This window comes from Hylaeus anthracinus, unplaced genomic scaffold (genome assembly GCF_026225885.1).
Source record: "Hylaeus anthracinus isolate JK02 unplaced genomic scaffold, UHH_iyHylAnth1.0_haploid 4, whole genome shotgun sequence".
Taxonomy (NCBI): domain Eukaryota; kingdom Metazoa; phylum Arthropoda; class Insecta; order Hymenoptera; family Colletidae; genus Hylaeus; species Hylaeus anthracinus.
In genome coordinates, this window is record NW_026535289.1 from 4,504,091 (window position 1) to 4,523,763 (window position 19,673).

General features: G+C 36.7%; 2 protein-coding genes across 3 annotated transcripts in view; one reads left to right on the forward strand and one right to left on the reverse strand.

The window, feature by feature from the left end:
* Nucleotides 1–19,673, forward strand: part of LOC128894563 (dipeptidase 1-like) — a 756,062-nt gene that overhangs the window by 365,629 nt on the left and 370,760 nt on the right. The window lies entirely within an intron of this gene.
* The window catches only part of LOC128894572 (low affinity immunoglobulin epsilon Fc receptor-like), a 192,614-nt gene that overhangs the window by 105,099 nt on the left and 67,842 nt on the right, over nucleotides 1–19,673 (reverse strand). Inside the window, exon 3 of the mRNA XM_054156407.1 lies at nucleotides 18,158–18,248. Within this exon, the coding sequence (XP_054012382.1) occupies nucleotides 18,158–18,242 (85 nt within the window). The 5' untranslated portion in view covers nucleotides 18,243–18,248. The remainder of the gene's footprint in view (nucleotides 1–18,157; nucleotides 18,249–19,673) is intronic.

Consider the following 19,673-nt stretch of genomic DNA (forward strand, 5'->3'; position numbering starts at 1 on the left):
GTTGAAGTCAACTCGAAGTTTGGCTCTGGCTCCTGCGCACCCTTAATTTGAGTAGCAAAAGTAGCATCAATTTTTGGGACAACCTAATATATAGCCGTCCTTGCGATCCAATATTACTCTGTGTCGACCGGTTAATATTATTATTTTACGTTCTTTGTTTACCTTTCGCTGAAATTTCGTCCCCCCACCCCCTTCCTCATTCCGCCGTTATATTTTTCCCGATTTTACACGACGCGCTCCTCCCTTTTCCTAACCCTGTCAAATTTCCTCCATTGTCCGCCCGTTTCGTCTACATGCCGCACGTTCGCGGTATATAGGAAACACATGTCTCTCTCCTCCCATAATGAAATTCGACTTCCTTTCAAACTTCCGCTTCTACCGCTCTCTCTCTCTCTCTCGCCACCCTTTCTGGTCGGGGAGCTCCGACGATACGCAGAGACTGGGCAAATAGCTTGGGCTTCAACAAAGCTGTCGTTCCAAGTACGCCCGCGATACCGTCTCGTCGTTAGATCAACGTCGACGATGAAATTGTTACCGGCAATAAGAAAATCAGGAGATACGTGCTTCGAGGAAGCTGGTTTTAACGAGATAATACGTGCTCTTGCTAATTAAAAACAGTTTACGAGATTAGTACACGAGTGGACTATTGTGGAAGTGGTGTGAGGCTATCTTGGTTGGAGAATGGGTTGTTCTGCAAGGAATGCTGAGAAGAAGTATGTCGATTGTCTGTGTGGATAAGTTTTATTATCAAGGAGATAATATTTATTTATCTAAATTTGGATTCAGCCGCTGGACGAAAAAAGATAAATATTCATTATGAAATTGTGGTGTGATAGACAGACACGAATGATCTCACCATTCTGCAATAACAACAATGTGTTTCTATGGTGTATGGTATACAAACGAAGCTATGTTTTTATAATTTAAAAATATTGATTTAATTTAAATGCCTTCTTTTACTTGATGCTGAAAAATAAATAAAAAGATAGCCACATATATCATCTTTGGACTTATTTAATCATTTGTAATAATAAATTAGTTTCTTTTATTTAATGGTAGTGATAAATCTTTACTACATGGCTTTCAGAGTTACTTGTATACCAAATGAAAAATTACATGAAATCTGTTATTTTTTTGTTACTTTTAACCAAAGTAACGTGAGCAGTAATAAATACTATGCTAATAAAAATATACGGAAAATACGATGAATCTAAAATAATTGACTGGACAATGGTCTTTAATTGATTTTTTATACATAGTCAGTTAATTTAACTTTCTGTAAGACATTTTACTATACAAAACTCATTTTACAATGTACCTCTTTGATTACAATTTCGTTTACTAAACATTCGTTTTACACTATACAAACAATTCCTGAAAAGTGCTATAAAAACAACCAAAAAAACGAACGCTTTAAATTAATAATCCGCGCCACAGTGAATGTTATGTCGCAAAAAATTCTCTATTTTATCACCCATATCGATTCATACGCAACGGGAGAAAAAAAAGTATTTCGTATTTTCGCTTGAAAAATATCAAGTTTCCCAATACTGACACACCAACTTTTTTCCCCGTCTTTTTTACTTTCCCACGCGCCGGTCTAATACCCGCAAAAACCTGGCGTCGATTTAACGAAATCTCCGAGGATTCTCCCTCTCGATGCCCGTTCCCAAACCATAAAAAGTCATTTCGTTTTGTTACCATCTCGTTTCCGTTCGATTCATACCCCTCCCCCCCGGCCCTCTCCGCGTCTTCGCGACTCGGAGATGTTCGCGTGGAAGCTCTTCGACTGCTTCCAATTACCGCGGGAAAAAGCTGCCAATTAGAAAACGCGATTCGCTGTTCTCGTCCGAGTGGTTTGCGCTGCTGGAAACCGTATTACCCAAAAGCACCGTTCGCCTGGAAAAAGAAGCGATTGTTAAAAGTAATGATTCAAATGCCGGACGCCGTTTCGGTTGCGTTGGATTTAATTGCTCGGTGGAAACCATTTCGGAAAATTGATGGAAACAAATATTCCACTAATTGTAGGTCGCTTCTGTTTTACTGAAAGTGTCAGGAGACACCATTTCAAATTGTTTTCTAGATTTAATCATTTTTCATGAATTGCCTTTTTCCTTCATGATTGTGAAATTAATTTAACGATATCTTTTTTCCCCAGCCCCTCTACATAATAAAAAAAATGTCAACATGTCAACGTTTTCAACGAGTCTGTACCATAATTTAAAAGATCATAAATTCTATAAAGTTTTATTTAACGTTGTTTATGAAGTATTTGATTAAATATGATGTAGCTATGATATATATATGTATATATATATATATTCTATATTTATATATAATATGTTATATATATATATTTTATATTTATATATATATTCTGTTATATATATATAATATGTTATATATATTCTATATTTATATATATATTCTGTTATATATATATATTCTGTTATATATATATAATATGTTATATATATATATATATATAACAGAATATATATGTTAAAGCAATTTCTCGCGTAATTCTCAAAACGTTTTAAGGCTATTATTGATTAATAACGAATTAATTTCTTACATACATTACAAACTAAATTCCAAACACCCTCCAAAAAGACAACAAAAAACATTTGAAATTTTCTGGTACAGGGTAATTAACATTTTGACACTTTTTTAAAGACTTTTCTCTTCCCCCTGACTTTAAGGATCGAAGTAAGGTTAATCTTTTTCCCAAGGGAGGACAAATTCTCTTCAAAATTCTTCATTTTTGCGACAGCCTTGTGTCATGCGAACTTCAAAGACTCGACGAGAGCGAGAATAAAATGCAATTACGCTCCTGCCTCTCGTGATCGATAATTGTTTAAAGGGGTTCTCGTCGAGTCGGACGGAATCGATTCGAAGGTCAATTACACCCGGGGCCCGACAAAGGGGAACCATTTAAGATAAGAATTGCTCCGATGGCAGTCTCGAAATTCATTTCAATTCCGGCTGTTAAAGAAACGAATTCGTCGCAGCTACGTGGTCCCATGATGTCGCTTCGATTATGATTACATTATCAAGGCAAATGTTCAGACGAGCTCGAGCGTCGCAACGGCCTTAAAGAGGTGCTTTCCTTTCGAACGACGTCGATTTTCGCGTAGACTTTAGAAATTAATACTGGAAGAACAGCGTGGAAGGCACTTGAAAGGCAGATACAGTCAGTGTAATAAGTATTCGTACAGGAACCATTTATTTTAAATGGCATACATTGATGGTCCACGAAAGAACTCAGCTAATTTTTATGAAAAAATTTTATTTACGGTTATAAAGATTTGCCTCGACTGCTAGGATGAAAGTCATTCTATTTATATTAGATATATATCTTTGGCTGAATAGTTGTATAAGTGAATTTGTAGTTATTCGATATGAAATATAATTTAATTTTATTATTAAAATTCTAAATCGGATAGTTTCATTGTTCGAAATTTGTATCTAGATAGGAATTTTGACTATCTATAATGTTAGTATGTATTACAGTAATAATTTGATAATGGAGCATTTGAAAAATTAAAGAAATTCATGATTGTTCATGAACACTGTTAAAAACAGATACTTGTTCCACTGCTTCTTTTTGGCGATGCAGGTACTTCAATGCCTAAGTCCCAAATTAATGAACTAAAATTTTCATTGCCACCTTATATACAACATATCTTCATGCATTGGCAAATAATATTATGAAATCTTTCATCTACACTAAGCTAAATTACTTTAGTGTTTTTTTAACTATCTCATCTAAATTTTCGTGACTTATAGTCTTGGATTATGGTATAAGACTTTAGCATCAAATTTTCGTATGGTTAAATGTTTGAAAAATGGCGGAAGAATCGAGAAAGGGATTTTGATTTCTTTACTTGGCAAATAAGAGCAGCTCCTCGACGCTCGTTGTCGTCGTCGCGGGACTCGCGCGCACGGTTGTAATAGCTTGGGAATTGTACCGAAATCTTGGTGCACTCAACAGAAGCTTTATTGCGCGGCAGAAATTTCCTTGAAAGCTTCATAAGACGGGACCCGGTCTTGTCGTGGCTGGAAAACGTTCGAGGATGTGGAACTTTATTCGGGAACATTGAACCCGGGCTCAGGGATGCGTTAGTACACACATTAATCCAATTACCCTTGTCGTCGATGATCTGTGTCGATCGTCTGATCGGAAATGCTATTTATATTGATTCCCATTGGTAAGAAAACATTATAATTATGAAAAATAATGTGATAAATATTACGGTAAACAGAGTTTATTTTATGTGAATTGATTTTAACCATTAATTTTCTAATCTTCTAACATACAAAAGGTATCTGTTTATATGTAGAAATGTATAAATAAATTGGATAATACAAAACTAACATGGTTTACATAAATTTATATGTATATTTTTCGAGACATTAATTAGATAACAAATTCCACTAATGAATGGTTTAATGAATGACCACTCTACGGTTTAATTACTATATGTATGCATGTTTCTAGGTATAAATAACTACAATTCTTGTATACTAAACGACATCCAAAGTAAGGATCAATACAATTATTTAGAATAAAATATCTTTATTCAAACTAATTTATTATAATAAATATAGTTGTCTCGCGTTTACCAAGTCATAAATATACCTACATTTTCAAAATATAAATATTAACCAATGAATATGATGAGTGCTGATGAACTAAAATTGAAAAGTGTTTCGCTGATTCCTCTCTGTTTATTATTAAAAACTTTACACTCTAAAAATTCATTCCATAATTTAAAAAAATTGCAATGATGGCTGCTTTTCGCGAAACCATGCGACAATCGTTGCTTTCCCGTTCCATGACGCGACAATCGAAGTAACTGCGAACGCTTATCGAGAATCGACTATTCTTTTTTCATCAAATTTTGATATTGTTTGCGAAACACGTTCGGCGCAACACGATCGAAAATGCTCTTTCGTGCGCGTAATCGACAATTCGGAAATATCGCTTGGAAATGGGACACGAATTTGTTTGCTGCTCGTCAACGCCGTTAAAAAAAAAAAAGGAAAAATGGTAGAAAAAAAATGGCGGATAGTGTGCCGATAGAAAACTCGGTGCCACGGGCTCGTCCCATGGAATATAAATATAAATTCCTCTGCCATTCGAAAAAACTGAGCGTTTTTAGTTCCATTTGCGTGTTTGCGTTACGCCGTCCGTAAATAAAATTCACCCACTCGTTGTATCAGCGACAGACGCTGGTTGTAATTACTTTGATGGACCAATGGAACGCGTTCGCGCTAATGAAAGGCACGAATGAGACCCGCGGATACGTTCAAAAGGAAACTCGTTTTCGACGATGTTAGTTGTTCCTTCTCGTTCGACGAAACTGCAATTTCGTCATTGCTTTCTTTTTTTGGTAACAGTAGATGCAACAAGTCTCGAATAAGTAACACCTTTCGTTTCTATACAAAAAATCCATATACAGAGGTCTCTTCCTCAACCTTCTGTGTGCATAATCCCTCGAGATACGAATGTACTCTACATCTCAGATTATGCTACCGCGCCACGAGTATCGAACTCTAAATCGACGAGCAAAAGCGTAATACGCTGGGAACGAGCATAGAACCAGCACAGATCTCCAAAAGCGGCAAAAGCGTAAAATGCATGGAAACGTACTGTTTATTAATAAATCACTTGCAAACGAAGTCCTTCGAGTGGAATTTAATTTCTTTTGTTTGAAATAGAAAAAATAGCCGTTTCGACAAGAGGCTTGCAATTTGCTAGCATCCATCCAAAAGACAAAATGAAGATTGTTCGGTGGTATCGTAGTGTTCGGAGGGAGGGTCGGCATTTTTAAATGAAACTTTCGCGAACTCCGACTCCGTCGATTTGCGATGCCGGCAATAAACGAAAGGAGGTCAGTGGAATCATTTTACGGAGGAAAGTTTAACCCACGAAATATCTGGGAATAAGAATGGCAGCATCGGCCGACGGAACTTCAGATAATTGCTGCGAGAATTGAAGAAAAGTTTGGTAACGTTGGAAAAACTCGTCTCTTGCTTATTTTGGTTCAATTAATTGTTTTTATCGAGTAGCTTGTTTAACACTGAAGCTGTCGAGGACAATGCGTGCGTGGTCATTAATAAAAGGTAAGGACAATTGGTTATAATTAAATGAATGGACTCTGTGCTAAATATTATTTTATCAGAGGATAAAGGGAAGATAATGAAGATATTGTAAAGTGAAGTGGCAAAATATTGGGAATGAATTTGTAGTATATAATGAAACGTACGTAAAAAGGGTTAGTGATGAGATGGGTTGTAAGAAAGGTTAGATGAAAGTTACTTAACAATAAGATTCACTTATAAGTCAGTCAAAGCAGGTTAACTTTCTGGAATCAGGAATCAAAGCAGAAAATGTTAATTTTATATTTTTTACTTATAAATCAGATACCAATGGATTGCTTCTATTGTTCCATAATTTCCAACCAATTAAAAAAAAAAGGGAACATACTCGTGCTTCTGATAGGTAGAGCAACATAGCCAAAGACCAAACATATTATTTTCCAGGAATTCTATTGCAATAAATAAATATCTAAGTGTCTTCACATTAATATAATACTAATTATTCAAACACTTCACATAAAATAAGGCTCTCTCAGTCCCTCATATTAATTCCATCCATATCTTTAATTCACATCAAACAACTCACGTCTTTCCTTTTCTCCCACACTTGACCTATTATTCTAATAAATTTCCCAAAGATACCTTTCTTCTTTCTTCTTCTCCCAAAAGACTTCAAAACAAAGAAGTCAAGCACTGCATTCGTTTTTTGTCTGCCTTCCTCCATTTTTAGTTTCGATTATTTTCAACTCACCTTCGCACATACGAATTAGCTATCGAGTCACACCAGGAGTTCCTGATGGAAGTCCCTGCAAGACGGACCAAGCTGCTCGTACTGTCTATGATGCAATGCTAATTGCGTGATCAACGACAAAGAAGTGGAACACGCTCGACGGAAGATATGCAGCCCATGGGAAATCCGAGATATCGCCGCGTCGTTCATATTTGCATACAATGCACCGCGATGCATCGGCCAGACAATGGCTCGCCAGCCCCTTTTTTTCGTTGCAACGAGATCAAGGCGGGTAGAGAGGTGGACAGCAACGTGTTCGTGGTGGCGTAACGTAAATCATACCTCGAAATAGATTCGAGTCCCCTTCGTGGAATCCAGTGTGGGTGCCATAAGCGCTAGAATGGATCCAATCTGGACTCGAATCTTATCTGAACGAGCCGCGGGATCGTTTCTATTGTGTCGGCCAATTTTGCAACATAATTACGCGACCCTCGATCCGTGGCGACTTTTTCGAAGAACGTCTAAATTCTCGTCGGTCGTCCATTTTAACCTTGATCTATGGACGCGACTTTTTAGGGTGGGATAGGACAGTGTTGCGACTAAGGTAATAACAGGGTTGATTTTGAAAATAACAGTATTTTTAAGTGTTTCTCTGTAAGAAGGATAAGTATTGTATGTATGAAAGAAATATTCTTTTTTCACCAAGTATATATCTGTTAATTCTATATTTAAAGATTATGTTTCCATCTCAAGATCTGATTAGATTCTATTGAAGGTAATGGCGATCTCCTGTATTTTTTTTTAAGACTATGACAATTGAGGAAGGATTCTTTTGTAATATATCTATGTCTTTTTATAGTATCGTTGCGGCGGCGTGAAGATGCCGCAATATTGCGAAGTTGCATCGTCGCGGCAGCGTGAAGATGCTGCGACGATGTGAAGTGCGTTCTGAAGAGCGAGCGAAAGCGGATCGTCAGGATGTTTCGGATTCCAAGAGAACCGGCAACTTTTGAATCGGCAGAACGTCGCCAGACTTGCTATCGTACGGACGTGTTTACTAATCGAGTTGTTGTTATAGTTAATAAACGTTTTGTGTTCTTGTTCCTTTTATAAAAGACGTGTTAATTATTTAAAATGACTACTCCTCGATGTGGCACCACCCTCCGGCGCAACAGTATATTTAAGATTGAAATCTCCACTTCAAGCTTTGATCAGATTCAGTAAACTCAATCTATAAATAAAAGATAACGGATACTTCCTGTACTCTCATTTTTAACACGTATGAATTATTTGCAACAATTTCAAGAAACGCTTTACACGAGTCTTAAACGGAATGAAATTTTACGTGGGGAAACTTAATGAACATTTTTTTTTTCTAGGTACTGTAATTAAAAAAAATTAAATTAAATTTTATCTGTTGAGTGCTTGAACATTCTACTACTCTGGGTAATGTTTCTTAATTAATATTTCCTTGGTTTAAATCAAGATTCTTTCCTTTGTGCGTTGCTAAAATGAATCCGTTTCTTATTCACCGCGTCTCCATTGTAATCTCCATTGTAACACCGACAATGAGTCATATCTTCTCTGAAGTCCTAGATGTCCAGTGAATATATACCCTTCGCAATGAGTAATGGGTTCAAAATTTGTGGTATAAATCACGTGAAACTAGATATCCTCGATTCAATCATTCTTAAAGTGTTTGATACAGATGCTTACAGCAAGACATTTTTGTAGACATGATCAAATTTATAATGTTTAAAAAAAGGGAATATTCAACCCGTAAATTAGAAACCATAAGTTTCAGTTTCTTTCAGCTTCAGTTTATTGCTTTTCGCCCATAAGGTTTGTGTTCCCCAATTTAACAATTCCTTCTTATCATATATAAAGCTTCGTATGTCCAGACTATGATTCTATTAAATACAAAAAGTTTTCCAAAAAGGCTTTAGGATTTTTGTGTACCATAAAAAATATATGCTCAAGTTTTTGTATTGTTAACTCGTTAATAAAACGTTAATAAAAAATGTAGATATCAACTTCAGCAAGTAAACATAAGAATTTATGTAAACACAAATAGAGATATATATAATACGTTTTGTACAGTGTGTCGACGAAATGGCAGTTCATTATCATTTTCAATTATTAGTTATAACTCCTTAATAAAAAATTTAAAAGCATTTCTTACTTTTGCGTGTATAACACGCTGGCAAATTTTAGCTGGAAAGAACTAAGACACTTTGTATATGAAGCAGCCACCTAGCTTTGGTAAACCAGACTAAAATTACCATTTAAATAAAGCAAGAGAAATCAGCGATATTTCCAGAAAAAAAAGGGAAACGCGAACGCTCCAATGAATCCCCCAGGCTCGAATTTCTATTTGCAGCGGAGCAAACACGGGGTTCGCACGATTGGCGACAGAACCGCGAAGAGACGGGGGTCCGAGGGTTGATTTTTATTCGAACAAAAAGCTTAATCGACGCTCTCGCTGGATAGGAGCAATAAAATCGCAATCGAGGCGCTACGTCGGCCGGTTCTCGCTCGGTGTGCAGGGCTCGGTAATCATTGCAATCGCGATTCGTTTGCTAAACGAATTTGCAAAGAGAATACGGCGGGGCCAATTGTTCTGCGCCGCTCGCGTTAAATACGCCGGCTAATTACCAATTAAGCGCTGTACACAAAGCTCCGTGGCGCGCGGCAGATGTTGCCGTTTTCCGTCGATCGATTCATTTACTCTCTGTACGGTCATAAATTACGGAAAAACGTTATTCGCGATTACAGCCGCGTAGATCGATGGATGGAGGACCATGGTTCTTTTTTTTCCCTCCGGATCGCCGGGAGAATAAAGGAGCACTGCGAGTCGCGAATTCCTGTCGCACCCGGGACGGGATTTCAGTGGATCGAAAGCGTCTACTCGGTAATGCTCTTATCTGCTCATCTCTAACCTTCTCGTCGCTCCATTGGCGATTTGCTGGTCGACGCGTCACTTTCGATTCGTGCAACGTGCTTCAAAGCTTCAGAGAGTATTTATATAAACAGTAACGTTTAGACAAAATGAAAAAAAAAAATGACAGGAACGATCGAGGCAGAAATCTTTTCAATGTGGAAAGTCGAGTAGATATTGCTTAGGAGAATTTGGAAAAATAGAAGGTACGTTAACGGGAAGACAGTGGAAAAGTCACTTGATACATATTAACACATTCGCCACCGCTAATGTGGATTCACGTCACTTCAAATTCTATTCCGGGGTTATAAAAATATTATGAAATATTTTTCATTTTATACACTACATATTTACAACAGTGATATTTCAAAACACATTTTGCAATTATTTTTTTCGTCAGTACTCGGTATTAGGAAATATCTACCGGTCGCGAATGTGTTAGTTCCAGTGAGAAACATGATGAGAGACACATTATAAAGTGGAGAATAATTGTAGGTGAAGAAACTAATATTTTATAAAGAGTCATAGATAACATAAACATAGATATAAAGAGTCTATGTTAGAGACACGTACAAAATAGGTAACATGAAATTTAATATTCCTACAACACGAGGCTCAATCGAACTTTGTTTATACACTACTATTAGTCAATGATGCTATTGTGTCAAGTCTGTAAAACACAGCGTAAAAGCTCATTTAAAAATAATGAATCTCCATTATATATCAATAAACTGCGGACGTTTATGCAAGGCCATATTTTCACAGATACAAAAAATTAAACTCAACTCAACTTCAACTCAAAAATTTAAATAATACGACATACATACATCAGTATTCTGTGGAAATTTTTTCGAGATCATATTTTCATAGATACAAATAAATAGTTTAATCTCAAATGGAAGTATGTCTTATCCTCTAAATACTTATAATTTGTGTACAGACAAAATTGGTGAAGGTGATCTCAAAAATTTAAACGATACGACGGGGCAGCCACAAGAGAAACCCAATAATCTTGGAGGCAATAGAAGGTATTTTACGAGTTAACCGTCCAGAATATTTTCTGTTCATGCTGCAGTCTAACGACCGCGCGCAACAGGAGCCAATGACGCACCAACCCATACCACCAGGACTCCCGAAGGATTTCGAGACCACGGAAACTCATAAAACCTTCGAACTTGTTTCTCTTGAAAGTCGTTTCGATGCTCAGGGGTGTCCAGCGTCGGGCACTTTCGTCAAATGAAATTCCCGAAAAAGATTTGGACTGTCGTGGCGGAACGTCGTTTTACCTCGTGGTTACGTATCCATCACGATGCTACGGGGTGAAATCCCATAAACGTTCCATAAACGAGTTTCATCGACTCCTGCCGCCGTCGTAAATGCTATTCAGAGTCCACTCGGATGGGAATTCCTTTTCGACGTTAACCTGAATTTCGAAAACTGGATTCGCGAGGGAAAAGACGAACGTTTAATCGAGTTTTCACGCAGCCACGCGTGAAATCGCAATGTGGTTCAGTAATGTTATACACAAAAATTGTGAAAGTGCGGATTCTTCTAGCAATACGGTGATTTAGGTGGTAAGTGTCGCGTGATTATTCCTAATAATTATTGAAATTGATGGCTTCGTGTATTGGAGTTAGAATGTCATTCTTCAGTTTAAGACGATACTATTAAGGGGGTTGAACGTATTTTGGGTTGTCCAGAAAGTTCGTGCAAATTTTTAAGAAAAATTCAAAGGCATATTTGATTTTTGATATATATTTATTTAATTACATAAGTACCATTTTCTTCCACAACTTTTTCACCTTTTAATAGATGTATACATGTTATTCGTTTTCAATAATTTCCACATATTCAGACCTGTGCCACGTACTAAAAATCGACATGGACTTTCCAGACAACCCAATATGATTGATGTACGAGAATGTGCACAAGTGCAAAAATACATAAAATATCAACAGTAATATATATGTTACATCGTTTAGAAGATGAGACATATTTTCATTTAAGTTTGTATTCTTCTTCTGTGTTTGTGAAAATATTAATTTATAAGTTGTGCATACCAGTTATGCTTATTTTGTCTTCATGTTCTATCAAATAATTACTTTATGTCGCCCTTCAATCTTAAGATTGAAACAACTCAAGGTCCCATTAACATTAGTAACAGAAAATAGAGACGTACCTGACATCTTCAAACCAACGCTGCATTGCACATTAAATGTGATAAGATATTTGTGGTCGGACTGGAATGCCAGAAAAAAAAAGAACAAAAAAACATCGAGTGGCTTCCACTTTGCGCGGATTTTCATTTCAATGGCAGGATTATACGGATGGTACGGGCTTTGTAAATAAATAGACCGATCCTCCGCGGCGATACGGATCACTCCTGGACGTTGGTCGAATTAAAATACAGGGTTTCCATTTGGGGAACGGGGATTTCAATTAGAACAAGACTTTCAGTTCCCACTCCGCGAAAAATAAATTGAGTAGCAATTTCCCAGAGACGATGCGCTATCCAGTTAAAGGGAAACCTTGTGTTCGATTTCCAGCTTAATTACTTCTTCTCATAGTCGATTGCTCGTTGCACGTCGCTAGTCGGCTGTAATGAGCTTCTGGATGCGTTATGTCGGCGGGAAATATTTTTTGTTCCCCAGCTGGAGTCGCGTTTGTTCCGCGAGATCAAGCAAACCCTTTACTAGGAGGAAGCAGTTTCCTCGAGCGGCTGTCGTTTGCGTTTCAATCGACGCGTTCTCAGTTCGCCATCGTACTCCGCGGAAACAAACTTGCTCTCCCTTTATCTGCTACTTTGAACTCTCGAAACGTTTCGGAACGGTATTAAAAAGGAATTTAAAGTCTTTGTGCTGCCTCTTAGTCGATCGTTTTCTCGTCGATATTGCGATTTGGGACGATTATGAGGTCGGGGAATTTTTATTCATTGGAGGACTTGGTAATGTTAATTTTGTTTGATATTTATTGGGGAAGTAGGAATGAACTCGATATTATAAGGAATAGTTTAACTTGTACTGTTAGGAATATGTAGATATATACATAGATAGATAGATAGATTTAAAAAATGGCAAAATAATTAGAATTAATATTAAAGTTTACCTTTGTTGATGTTCTAGACGCAATTTTGTCAAATCTGTTTTATCAAACAGTGGCAATCTAGAGTTTCATTTAGAGGCCACACTAGAGTTCCTCTTAAGACAAAATTTGTTCCAATTCACCTATACTCTGATTGCACAGACTATTTTATTTACCATAATTCTATTACTTTCACTTCAAATGTCATGTCCAATTCCCTAAGAATTTTTTAAAATTTATTTCGTTTTCTCAAACTTCGAAACACTATATAATGTTTTTTTACCGTTCTAGAAATTCCATATATTTTAGATAACACTTTATCCTCTATAGAACCGAATAGATCAAATTTGCACAAATTCTAATTAATTTTCAATCTAAATGCATAATTACATATTTCGACCTCTAATACATTTGCGTGAATGTTTCCAAGGAACGAAACAACCCCCCCGAAATAAAAGTTCTCCCCCGAAACAGAAGCTTCTCCAACCCCTGGAGCTTCAAACAGTCCCTCTCCCAGAAAAAAAAAACGATAACCTTTTCCCCCAAACACCAACTGCACGCGAACTTCCATAAAAGTCAGTATATTTCGCCGAAACTCCTCTCAGGCTTATTTTCATCGATACCGGATCGCCGAGAAAAAAAAAGTAATCCCGAGCGGAGGTTAGGTCCCGTCATATTTCCTAAAAGTAACAATCGCCGTTCCCCGATGGTGACGGATTTTTCCGCTTACGTGGCCGCACTTAATTTGGCCCCCTTTCGCTATCCGTTCGTCTTGTCCGCGGTAAAAGCCGACGCGGGAATCGGGAGTGAACTTTTCAATCTCGTGGTGGATTCTTGGCTTCCAATCTGCTCCCAATATCACGGGGTATTCGTCGGGCTTTTGAGTGTTCCGGGGGAGTGAATTCCAAAGCCCCTCGATTTCGGTGCGTCGAGTTTATCGAGCGGATAGAGAATCTCGTCCGTGTACATACGTCCCCATATGTGCCCATGGCCTATGTACGCGCGAGAGCTAGAACTGCGCCTGGGTCTTATCGGGAATTATTGACGAACGAAAATTTCATGGGCGAAACTTTGCTCCGCAGACCTGGGCCACCTCGTCCAGGTGTTGTAAATTCATTTACGAGAACGGCGTGGGGAGGAAAGGATGGACCGTGACCATAAAATAGGAGACTCTCGATGTGGACCGTTATTTAATGTGCGAAGTATCCATAAGTTGTGGATTAGTTTAGAAGTTGGACTTTCAGCGATTTATCGACAATTTCAGCTCTTTTTCAGATGTCATTTGAAAACCTACGAATAGATTCAATGAAAAATTATATTGTAATGATGATGTGCGGAGAGAAAAAATCTTAATTTTGGAATATCTAAATCGTATTATTAGTTTAAATTATAATGATGATGTTACTTCTCGTAGAACAGAAAAATCTTGTATAAATTAAAAATAAGTAACGAATACATCTTGAATATATTATCTAAAACATAATAGATCGATGGGAAACAGTGAGTCAATGCTTACAAATCGGTCATGAGACACTGAATAATGGTATATCCAAATCATACTATTAATCTGAATTGTAGTCATAATAATGCTACTCCTCGTAGAACAGAAAAATCTTGTACAAATTAAAAATACGTAAGGAATATGTCTTGAGTATATTATTTAAAACATACTGGATCGGTGGAAAAGAGCAGGTCTACGCTTACAAACTCCAATGTAAGTAGAAATATGAAGCAATGGTCAGACACGGTGACAACATTCTACTGAATCGCGCAGACAACAGAACATTCTTTCTACTGCTCTTCTCAAATAAAGAGCTAGGTATGAAAAATTATTATTCTACATTTTTTACTTGTTTTTGTGAATTATTTTTCTTTCGATAGTAGAACGATTTGTAGCGTATTCAATTGCAGGAGGTATGACTGATTGATTTTTATACATTGCAGATACGGTACATTGAAACTGCTGAATAAAAACGATAAATGTTCAAAGAGTTATTTTTCTTGGGAAATTCGTACCTCTCTACTACTATTCTTGATCCTTCACTAAAAATAATTTATCGATACCTATCTATCTGATGCAATGGAATAAAAGTATACAAAAAACATGACCATGGCAAACCAAGTTTTATGTGTATTTCTGAAATAAATAATAGAGATATCCAAAATGTTTTTCAATCTTAATTTAATTCTGCGACTAAAAATTTAATAACGTCAGTCTTCAATTCAATAATATACATATTATTTAATGAATTTGCACCTAATTACCAAGTTGGAGGAATTACCATTCTCAATTATATACTATAATATAATATTAACACGATTACGAAATCTGAACAGGATATTTCAGTAACTTTGTTACAAAATACCTCCTCCAATGTAATAATAACATCAAAATGCTTTTTGTTATTATACTTCTTTCCGCGATGTTGTGAAACGATAACTTCCGAATCTTTCCCAGTAGATGAACAGGATTATAACTCAAGAATCTGAAACTCAATTACTGGAAAATACGTGATTATAAAGTTGCCATCGACCTGAATAACTTTTACTTGCAACTGTTCTCAGATCAATGGACGCGTCGAAAGTTGCTGGAAAGTATGGCGACCATCATATCGAGGGGCAAAGTGCGTCTGACTATAAGCAATGGCACCGTAATGGTCCATTCCCCTCTCTGTTACACTCCATTACTCCATCCTCACACTTCAGTAGTATAACTCAATCATATTTCAACGTACTCTCCCGTTCCCTGATATCTGGGTTATTTCGAATGAAGACTGTTCGAATTAACGAGTGCTTTTAAGAAACGTGTACGTCTGCCAACAATTTCATTTAAATTTATCGCTTGTATAATTCATTCTAAAAGGGTTGCAAAGCATACTGTGTTAAAAATAATAAGATTCTTTGATAAATAAATTTTTATGGCGAAAGGTGCGCGAAAATGATATTATTTGTGAATTATTTCATAAAAATAATTGTAGTCCTCGATGTGTAAATTAATTGGCATTGATAGCAATTTGTTTAAGAAATATATTTTTAATGACACGTGTATTTTAACGACTCGTATATATCAATGTCCATTAAGACGCGATGATTGTAAATAAAGGGGTTGAACGAATTCCCACGGAATTAGAAATATTTGAAATTATTCAAAGCGTTGAATCCATCTCTCTGGCATGATGCTGACTAAACTATTCGCACAGTTATGCACGCTCTCCGCTTTATCTCTTTGACATGAACATTTCAAACTCACCCGCTCTCTTTAAACATGACCTTTCCTACATAATACGGTATAAGTATTCTCTTTAAGCAGAAATTCGGCAAAATAATAATGATATGATTTGCACTACACGTTCGTACTTTCGAAAGTTCATGTTCGTTAAGTGAAAATGGTAATACGATGGAAACGTGGATAACCTATATACCACGTATGAATGAACAATGATTTTAATAATAAAATAACTACTAATATAATATACTACGTATATTTAATTTATCCACATTCGTCACTTTTAATAATTACAATTTGGCGTTAGAGAATCTAGTTTTAATATGACAGGAATCCTAGAAGGGTGCTACGAAAATTAATTTGCATAATTAGACTCCTGTCTAATTAATTAAATCTGCCTTGCGAAATCGTTTAGATACATCACGCTACGTTGCAATCATATAATGCTGAACTAATTAATACATACCTACAGTAGTTTTATTCATAAGCTAACATAATTTTGCAGAAATTAGCTTATGATAAGGTTTTTACGATTAAAACGACTTATGGCATGTAAGGTAGACGATTTTAGGAGGAAAATTTAATTAATAAGTCAAGAGTTTCATTATGTAAGTTAATTATCGTACCGCCATTTTAAAATTCATGTTATATTATAATTAAGTTTTCCTATTTAAAAGCACAATTCTATTATAATTCTATTCCATATTGGAATTATAATTTCATCTTCTAAAAAAGGAATTCATTTTATTTATTAAACTGTCACGATTCTTTCAATTATTGTGAAAATTGTAAAAATTAGGCTATCGAGCCCAATTTTCTGCATTCCGTATTGGTTATCCGATATCTAAGACAGAATTTAATTAATTAAAAAGATGATATATTCTTAGACTGAACATTTTTATTAATCTGTCATTAGAACAAGTACTATTCGTTTCAAATCTATTTTTGTTCAGTTCCAACATTTTAGATACAATCAATTAATACATTGTCTTTAACTTCAAACTAAAAATCTGAAATTTATCTCTTCTGCGAATTTGTTTGTCCATTAATCATTCCAACTGCGAACTCGACGATTCGAGACGCAGCGTTAATTAACAAAATCGGTTAATTGAATTTCGCTATTCGAATTGTTCGTAATTTTTGAAAATGGCTTCCGGTAAGGAGCTTCGAGGTTGAACACGAAAACGAGACTGCGGGGAAGGCGAACGTTGTAACTCTTATTGGCGGAGAGACACGTGGCTCTAATTAACTTCGTGTCGTCTCCTGGGATTTAATCCCGTGGAAAACCGTTTCGGCGACCGAGCAGTGGAAAATGTTAGGACTCTGCATCTTTCGTAATGTCGTGGAACCGCTCTTGAGCAAAATTGAAGGTGCCCGAAGTGAAGTGCCTCGAATGGCACGTGAATTCTCACGGCGACGACGAAATTTGTCGACTTTGCTCGTCCGGAAAATACGAATTCTTATCCCCCTATCTTTACGTTCTTTATTCTTCCTCTTGTCTGGCTGAATTATGGTAATACTCGCCGAAATAATTTTTTGGTACATACACGTCGGACCAAATCTCTACTGTGGCGCGGTTCACGCGTATACTCGTCGTGTAAAATAAAAAAATTACCATTGATTATAAAAACTCGAAATTTCTATAAAATGCAATAAGAATATTATTCGGTGGTGTGTTTCCTTTATATTACCAAAACTGCTATGTATTTTATATGCATGAGGAAACATTTCCCAAATTTTATACCGGCTACTAAGGAGTCAAAATATTGGTATATGACCTGTGAAGTGCTACTTTGTGTGCTATCATGCTTCGAAAAATATCACACTTAAATAAATTGAAATTTTTATAATTATTTTCTGTTTTCAATTTTTCTTGTTCGTATACTTTATTATTTTTTGACAATTTTCAAGCTTTTAGTAAAAAGAACACATTCAGAAACGAATTGTTAATTTTCTTGTTAAATAAAATTATTTAAAATTTAATTCTAACTCGGCACTCTGTGGAGATCTTTTAAAACTAAATTCCGCGGTTAACAGGTTAATTGGATATTATTTCAAGAGAGATGTTGTCACTCACTTATGTTCTTTTCCCTGTACTGCGCCAATGTATCACCAACCAGGCAGGCGAGCGTCAACCACACGACAAAATCACGTTTTCCCATTTCGACCTGCAAGCAAATGGTAAAAGTTACCTGAAACATGTTCGGCGAATACAGAAAGTGTCAGGGAATGTAATAAATCGAGAGGTCAGAGACCTCAGCCTCGCATAGGTACATTTTTATTTACGATTGGAGTATTGTTTTGAGCCATCTATTAAACTAAAAAGATTACAGTAGATAAGTCAGAATATAATAATATTTACTATTCATTATTTACTGCGATTATAATCTAAAAAATTATATTTCATAACATAGAAATATAATAGTCTTTCCTCCTTTTGTCCTTCGATCAAGTTTTTATATTACAACAAATAACCATGTATTGAAGGTCAGTGAACTCGTCTGAAAATTAGAATTCGTAATACCCTAGAAAAATTCTATTTGTCCATTCATAAAAATAGGGATAACTTTGACACACCCTCAGTATCAGGACGAAAATAAAAAAATAGCTTCATTTTCGAGGTCACTTCGAATTTTCAAACTATTCCCTAAATGGTCTTCTGTAATATCGATAGTTTGAGTACTATCGTTCTGTAACAGGTTAGCTGTCCCACCTTATATAGTTTCACTAAACACACAGCGTTCTCAATGATCACCAAGTACTACATGGCCTGACGCGGCGAGGTTCGCGTTGCAACGAGAAAACAAAAGCAGCGACCGATCCACGCCCCCAATTCACCAGCGATCGGATCGGTTGCTATCGCAGGTTAGTATTAACAGGCCGTGCGCGAAATGGTTGACAATCATCGATAGTCCTCTACAGTAATCGATCGCCATAACGCTTTCACGTCATTGACAACTGTCGAGCGTCGAGGCTGTCAGGAGTCAAAAGCGACCCGATTCGACGTGATCCCGTCCTCCAATTACTGGTCTCGATTGGCCGTTCATTAATGCGAAGGATGCACCGTCGCGTCATTCCCTGTCTCGTCTCGTCCTGTCACGTAGGTCGAGTCCACCTGACGCGAGTCTCCGAAGACGCCGCTGGGACGAAGCGCAAAGTGCCATCTTAGATGGCTGGCTCGAACTTCGGCCATTTAATCTAATTAACCGGATCCTCGCCCCGACCGATTAGGCGGAGTAGTGTGAATCGACCGTTTCGATCCCTGTCAGAGTCAGGGACAGCATTCGACTTATTAGAGATCCATGTACGTCGATGGGGCAGCTTTGATTAGGGAGTTTGGAGTCGCTAAATTTCAGTTTGACAAATTGGGAAATCTGGTGTTTTGAATAGAATGACTGCGAAGTCGGGACTGGTTAGTTTTCACCATGAGAACTTAGGAAAACTTGTGTTTAGGACGCGTGAGTTTTGAATAGTTTGACCGAGAAGTCTGGACTTGTTAGTCTTCAGGATAAAAAAATTGGGAAAACTTGTGCTAGCGATGTGTGCGAGCTTTGAATATTTTGCCTGTCTCGATGGGCTTCAAGAAGAAAAAT